The 7,345-nt window shown below is 31.3% G+C and overlaps 2 protein-coding genes across 4 annotated transcripts in view; one reads left to right on the plus strand and one right to left on the minus strand.

Annotated features, from left to right (window-relative positions):
- The window catches only part of LOC144477047 (uncharacterized), a 32,537-nt gene extending 30,726 nt beyond the window's left edge, over window positions 1-1,811 (plus strand). For all 3 annotated transcript variants that reach the window (XM_078194468.1, XM_078194477.1, XM_078194486.1), the window contains exon 8: window positions 891-1,811. In XM_078194468.1, the coding sequence (XP_078050594.1) occupies window positions 891-979 (89 nt within the window). In that variant the 3' untranslated portion in view covers window positions 980-1,811. The remainder of the gene's footprint in view (window positions 1-890) is intronic.
- A 629-nt stretch (window positions 1,812-2,440) lies between these two features.
- Window positions 2,441-6,551, minus strand: Vps52 (vacuolar protein sorting 52). The gene is made up of 9 exons (XM_078194498.1): window positions 6,206-6,551; window positions 5,906-6,081; window positions 5,423-5,807; window positions 5,157-5,339; window positions 4,966-5,091; window positions 4,702-4,886; window positions 4,533-4,617; window positions 4,263-4,466; window positions 2,441-4,157 (listed from the first exon to the last, which is right to left on the minus strand). The coding sequence occupies exons 1-9, from the start codon at window positions 6,437-6,439 to the stop codon at window positions 3,729-3,731; spliced, it is 2,007 nt and encodes a 668-aa protein (XP_078050624.1). The 5' UTR covers window positions 6,440-6,551; the 3' UTR covers window positions 2,441-3,728.
- Window positions 6,552-7,345: the final 794 nt, after the last annotated feature.

The following is a 7,345-nucleotide window of genomic DNA, read 5'->3' on the forward strand; positions in this document are numbered from 1 at the left end:
AGATTTGACACCATTATTACCAATACGTTTCAAATTGCTGGCAATTATCGGTAGCAAATAGAAATCAAGTCGCAATGAATGGCCAACATTTTCGTAATAATGAAAACGATAATACGGAGAAAAGGAAGCAGGGAAACAGAATCTACCAATACTGATACGAAAATTGAACGCCGTCAAATTTTGTTCTTAGGTGCAGCGTGTTTCGATTAGCTTGGAAAATGTATAGCGCCCGTCTTTCTTTGAACTTAGACGTTATTTTAAAGTCAGTTATTCACGCGTTGTGTGTAACAAATGATAGAAAATCATTAATAAGTTTACTGCTATTATATTGTTCAGTATAAACCAAACCGAAGGATTTATCTTCTGGGAAAACAGATTTAACAACAATTTACCCCGAGCTTGGATATTTCCAAGCAAAATTTCTTTTTATTAAAAGAAATGCAAAATCGTGTACGCATTTTATAATGTAATGTTTATTGTAGACAAAATTTACTTACGCACGCCAAGGGGTATAATCCTATGTACGAGCAGTGTTCACAGGGAAATAGGTTACGCAAGGAGTGGGGTAGGTGACATATGCGCCGAGAGCTCCTCACAGCGGCTTGGCGCATCTATAGAGTGGCACATATTGTACCGTATCGTACCTTGTACCGTTATTTTCATTTGGAATCGCGGACTCGTACCTGGCAACCATGCTTGCAAGTTATTCCGGTCTCCCTTAAAGGTGTTCCAAAGTAATATATTTAAAAAACAACAAGATCATGAGAGTGGAATTTTACACTCACAAAGTCAAATATCGAATCTTAGAGGAACCATAAGTCTCGAAAGAGCCTTCCTTTAGAAAAAATGTTCACATGTTTGTTACATAATTGTACATTTTCGTGTTGCAGGTCGAGTGAAGGTAAACGAAGCAAACGTCGTAACACATAATATTCCAGCAACAAATGGAGTTTTACACGCGATCGACGGTGTATTATAAGCACGAAACCGCTTAATACCGTAAAATCGAAAACTATTTTACAATCAGTTGCAGACCAATCGAAGTATTTTATCAGCTCTCTACATTAATCTCCGACTTGATTTAATTTTTCAGTTCGCGCATTTTTGCAAAACGATTCCAGTGAATCCTCCCACTCTGTTGCTCACACAGTAAAGAGCAAAAGTATTTATATCGTTGTACAATAAAAATATAAACGTTAAAGTAGCAATGTTTTCCATAACAAAAGAAACGATAAAAAAAAGTTTATATGTATGTATAGTCCTTAAACATAATGGCTAGTGATGATAAAAGAACAGTTGACAGGATTATTTTGAGGGTCATTAATATCTTATAGGTATGGCCTTTTTTGTTTCTTTTAAACAATTATATCTGTATTAAACAATTACTTTTTTAACACTTACAACGGGCTTCGGATCCATTTGGCACCAGAGATAATTTTTGACAATTATCTTAAGTTTTCACATGTTTCATAAATAGTACCTTAAAAAATATGTTGACAAAAATTATAAATGATTGTAAGCATATTCAGTTAACAGTAGACTATTGTCAACTCTCAAAGGATTTTTTGTACAAAATCTGTGTAAGTTTCAGAATGTGGAAACCACGAAATTACATTTCTCGAAAACTGAAGTGTCCGGATATTATTGAACAATATATAAACAATCCATATAAAAAACTTCGATATATATATATATGCAACAAACTAAATACATGGACAAATGAAACAAATAAAATAACGGACCTTCGATAACGATTGAATGTAAACTTGTAAATTATAGTTTAAAATTTCTTAGTAATAAGTTAAAATTATTACAAATACATATTAGAAAAATGATAAAATGTTAAGTTCTCATTTTTCTTTATATTTATGTCAAATGTTCGATCATTTTTCAAAGGAAAAATTTAAATTATTCGCTTTTCTTCGTATTTATGTTATAACTGAAAATTATTTAGTACTTCATATACAGAAGTCATAGTATTTCCAAACGATTCGTGTATTCATAAATGAAAGGAGAAGTTTCTACGACAAGTTCGATAACTAACAAACTCGATTTGCCATAGATGTAGCTGAATTAAACGAAGAAAGGATAATGGGACATTTTATGTGGTGTTTATAGTAAAAGTACTATAGTTAGCCGAAGAAAAAATCATTGTCCAACATGAATGTCTTTTACCACTTTCTCTTATTAAAGATAAATTACTGCTATTAAGAGTAAGCTTTATGAAACACCAATTGAAATTTTTTGTTTAATGTTTATTAACTGGCGAAAATTCTTTCTTCGGTTAAATTGCAATTTGTGAAACATAGAAGTATACTCGCTTGTGTGCTTCCGATCACGGAAATGCGAAAAATGAATTATTATTCTATAGAGTAATAATGAAATACCATGAGTAGTATTATTGGAATGTGTATTATTTTATAAATAAATGTACAGAATGTTTTTCATAAGTCGTTGTTCCCGACTGTATTATTATTTACACAGTATTTGTACATTATTTGTTCATACAATTTTTAAATAATTTACAACGATCACGTGTATAATCATCAAAGCATTCGGATATGTCGACACAAGTTTTGTAAGCTCATTCTTGGCACTCCAAGTATTTCTTGGTTTATTTGACCCTTTCCCGATTTCATTTTCCTTAACCCTGATCGCCTTATTACTACACCAGGTAATGGAGATAATTTTAAACATGATTCATGAATATTAGAAGCAGAATTGGTATACATGTTTGCATATCCAACGTCTCTTAACTCGTCTCACGTCGCGGACATAAAATTAGTTAAATTTCGCTGATCTGTTCTTTTTTCGAACAAAATATTTATTAAAATGAAAAATTGAATTCCTCTTGACATACAATCAAGTCTAGGGTACTTTACTTTGTTTCATGTTTTTGTACTCTGACATCTTCCTGATATATAATTATTACAATATTGTATAAAAGCTTATAAAATCATATTTCGGAATGTAAGTATTTCATTCTATTTTCAACCTTTTACATCTGTTTTGTTGAATCATACTAAGTAGAATTTTTTACACACATTAACTTGTACTTTATTTGTATATTAAGGTGCGAATTACATTAACCATTAGTTAGGTAGTCATTCGAAAAAGTCTTTTTCATTTTCAGAGATGCGTTTGTTCTCGAAAGAGTTAAATTATGCAGCCTTTGAACAAGTAGTAGACAAACAGGAGATGTAGGGAAGCAGTGGATTGTAATCGAAATTAATATTAATTGTTTTCAGATATAATTTCAAATATTACACTACAGAAAATAGAGTTAACAAATTAAATAATACAATACTATTAAATCGTGCAACAATTACTGTTTATGTTCCTCTTAAAGAAGGAATGTATAAAATTACAGAATGTGTAAAAATAGATCTAATCTCTTATTACAATACTTTAAAAAGAAACACAAATAATATCAACCTAAGAAACAAATAAATAAAATAGAAATAAATTAATTACATTAAAATAACGAAATGTAAAAGATGTGGTATATTATGACAAACGTGTTGCATACTAATTCATTTCGATTATTATCAACAAGTACCACATTTTGAATATATTTTTTTAAATAGCACATTTATAAGTTATACAGTTTCATTTCCCATAAAATTATCTTCAGTTTTTTTGAGAGGCAATTTTAAATATACAATATGTAAAGTATTTTTAAAAATTGAATTTTTAAATTCGTACCATGCGTGATTTAAAACCTTGATCTAAAAATTTGCTTTATATTTCTTAATTTCAACCTTTATGTGATGAATATTTGTCAGTTGCGTTCGCGCATTTGGTGGAAGAATTTTATGAAGTCTATTGTAATATTGCACTAATTGTGTCATAGCATGTTGTACCAACGCAGTACCTAATACAAGACTAGGAAATGATTTTAGTACTTCGCGATTAATTTCTTCCAATGCCCGTTTCCAATTATTTGTAAAAGATTGCACAAGAGCTAATGCTTTCCCTTCTTGTCTTTTCAAATCATCGCCCTGGCCTTTTTCTATCAACATTTCTGATTCTTTGACTAATTGTATTATGCCACCAAAATATGGAGTTAAGACTTCTTCAACATATTCTGCAGAACGTGCATTTAATTGTTCTCGAAAACTCTCGGCCTCTTTAGTGGTATGGTCACCAGTTCGTCCCTAAAAAATGTATATGTGTTATAATTATAATTCATATAAATATAGTTCATATGAAATAAAATGTAACTAGATATATATAGTTATATGGTACTACAAATATCTTACCATTAGTACACCAAGAACCAAATCGTAATTATTAATGAGAAAAACTAGTTGTTCAATTCTATTAGGAAAAATAGTTGCCATCCTCAGTAGAAAACATTGTACAGCTTCCCTTAACTCTGCTAGTAATTGTATTGCACCATCACAAGGAAAGCCTACAACTATACTGATCATTGCAGCACTAAATTCGGCATACCTTCGTGTAATCTGTAAAAGAATGTAATAATATTGTCCAACTCTTATATCTTTTAAAGTATGATGTTGTATACGTACATAATGAGGACCAGTTTCTTTATTAAGTTTCAGTGGGTCACAATCTTTTATACTTTGAATATTCATTTGAAAAACACACTCGAATCTAAAATATACAAATCAAGTGAAAAATTAAATTACATACTCCTTCAAATATTGATGACATTTTTATACATATAAATATGTTTACCTAGGCCAAATCACTGAAGTCATATTATCCCAATAATTATCTAAAGCTGGCACTGCTCTTTTATGACAAGTTAATTGATATCGCATTACCAAGTGTAAACAGAGAAATAGAGCAATGGTATCATAGCAATCATCCACAAAAGACTGCAAATTCTTCACCATCAAATTTAGTGTCTTTCCCATTACCTATAATTTATGTACACATTTGTGATACTTATTTTTATTATCATTCTAAGAATTAAATATACAACACTTATAATCTTACCTGGTTAAATATATCCATTGCTTGTGCATCACGAACTTTAAAGAACTGTGTTAAAAATAGGTACTCTCTACAGGCATTATCTACAAGAGCATATTGCTCACTTCTAAATAAGGCTTCATAGTGATACTGTGAATATAAAATAGTATTAATTAAATTTTTATTATCTCTTTCTTTATTTAACATTTACTTACCCTTGTTTTTGATGCGGTATGGGGTACAATAATAGGTGCTTCTAATTGAGAAGTTAAAACATCACCTCTATTTCCTATGGAAAACACAGTACCCCTATGTTTCAGTGGAGTCTTATGGAAAATACCTCTTCCTATCGTATCTTCTACTCCCATTAGATCATCTTTAGAAGCTCTTTCCTCAAACTATACAATTTAAAAAATTTTAAATAATTTTAAATGAACACAATTTATTATCAACTTCTAAACTTTTCACATTTTGAAATTACCTGTAATTTCATTAATCTCGAAGAATATGATTTGAAATAAGAATAATATATTTTACTCATTGTGGTGACATATTCCCCACAAATTTCTTCTGCCACATTTCTTTCATTTGCTAAAATGAATTCAAAGAAGAATTTATACTTCAGCATATTATTCTGGGGCACTTGATAGTTTGTCATTGGTTTTCTGAACTTGTAAATCTGCTCTAGTAGATATGTTCTAATCTTTGCCATTGCCTTAACTTTTAATCTCTCTAAAATATCTTTTACATCTAAACATGATTTGGCTTCTTTAAAAGTTTGTTCCTTCACAAAATGTATTTTATGATTTAGTGTTTGCAACTGAGTTAAAAATTCCTTTTCTGTTACTGGGCAATCCATAATTCCACTGAAAACATAAAATTTTAATGAATCTATTTAACACAACTGAAAAATTAGCAATTATGAAAATAGAACGTCAAAGAATGTCAAGGAGTTCATTCTTACTCAATCAGAGCCTCTGATACTGTCATGTCCTCAATAAATTGACTAAGAGGACCTCTAATTGTTTGTCTATTGGATAACTGTTGGCTCATTGCTACTGATTTACGTTGAAGAGAAAGTATCTCTGAACTTATACTTCCCAAGTCTGATTGAAAACTTTTTAACATTAATTCCATTTTCTGCAAGAAATATACTTTTGTATTAACGCTTGAATATGTATATTATACATGAAATACAACTACAAATGTTTTTCAATGTTTTATAAGTAGAATGATTATCATTTTGTAAGAATAATATTCTAACCTCTAAAATATTATCACAAGCAGCAATTTGATTATGAAGACTTGCTATATTTTCGCTTTCCTTGATATAGTCCTGAATAGATTTATTTTCTACTTCCTTCAGTTCTTTTTCAATTTGTCTGGAATATTGACGTAAATCAGTGCCAGTCTTTAAAACTTCTTGAACAACATCATCTCCAAGATCTTCAGGCAATTGCGCCTCGCTTTCTTCGAAAACATCAGTTTCGTCTGACATTTTGGACACTCGTTATATTTTTTTAAATAATATCATTACTTTAATTTCTATAAATTATATAAAAGAGCACCTATGTGCTCTTCTCGTGATCGTACAAGATTCCAGCTCAAGCTGTCAGACGACCACAAACATGATCTCATAACGATAACTCTATTAAATGCAATTGTGATTCTACAATGTATAATAATTCGGAGGTATGTGGCGTGACACTCGGGAGGTAGTAGCAAAAAATGTCTCTGTTCTGATTGATTAACAATTTCTGAACAGTGCTATCCTCTAGCAGAGCTCTCAGATAACTAATTGTTTTATGACTTACGATAGGGATTTTTTTTTTGCGAAGTTGGCCGTGTATACCCCAGGTTATATGGAATTCTTGCCCATTTAAAAGCTGTTCCCTAACTCGCGACTTTGAGCCCCCTGCCAGAACCGTTTATCACGTTACTTCGGGAGGGGAGTCCCCATTGCTCGTCACTTGAGACGCAGTGGCCTTTTCTGTCCTCGCCGATAGGGGTTAGGTAATGCCAATAGATTTTTATTATTCGTCCGTAGGATTATTGATCACATCGATCGAAACATAGTTCAATGTGTATTGAGTATTGTTTGTAAATTTGCGGGCAAATGTGGTCGATAATGTTGAGTCGGAAGGAGAAATCGAATATCGCGCCACATTTTCCAGATGCAGCGCCAAGTATGGATGTGCAAAGAGATTGACATTGCGTGCACCGTAAACTAAGATAAATTATATTGGTTTTCTGTGGGACTCATTTCGTATGTAGTTGTCTCATATTGTAATGTCTTGTTCATTTGATATTTTCTCTCTGTGACATTGATTATGAATGTAATCTTGTGCAGCCAATGAGAGCCGAAGGAATAAGGTTAGGGGAATCAATTCGAATGCTTGTAAAA

Source organism: Augochlora pura, chromosome 2 (genome assembly GCF_028453695.1).
Source record: "Augochlora pura isolate Apur16 chromosome 2, APUR_v2.2.1, whole genome shotgun sequence".
Taxonomy (NCBI): Eukaryota; Metazoa; Arthropoda; class Insecta; order Hymenoptera; family Halictidae; genus Augochlora; species Augochlora pura.

Bases quoted from the DNA above. Each gene is read 5' to 3' on its own strand.
- Vps52 (XM_078194498.1), bottom strand. From the start codon at position 6,439: ATGTCAGACGAAACTGATGTTTTCGAAGAAAGCGAGGCGCAATTGCCT. The intron at 5,340-5,422 runs GTAATTTCAAAA...TAAATTGTATAG, and splicing joins CGAGATTAATGAAATTACAG to TTTGAGGAAAGAGCTTCTAA. The intron at 4,467-4,532 runs GTACGTATACAA...ATTCTTTTACAG, and splicing joins AAGAAACTGGTCCTCATTAT to ATTACACGAAGGTATGCCGA.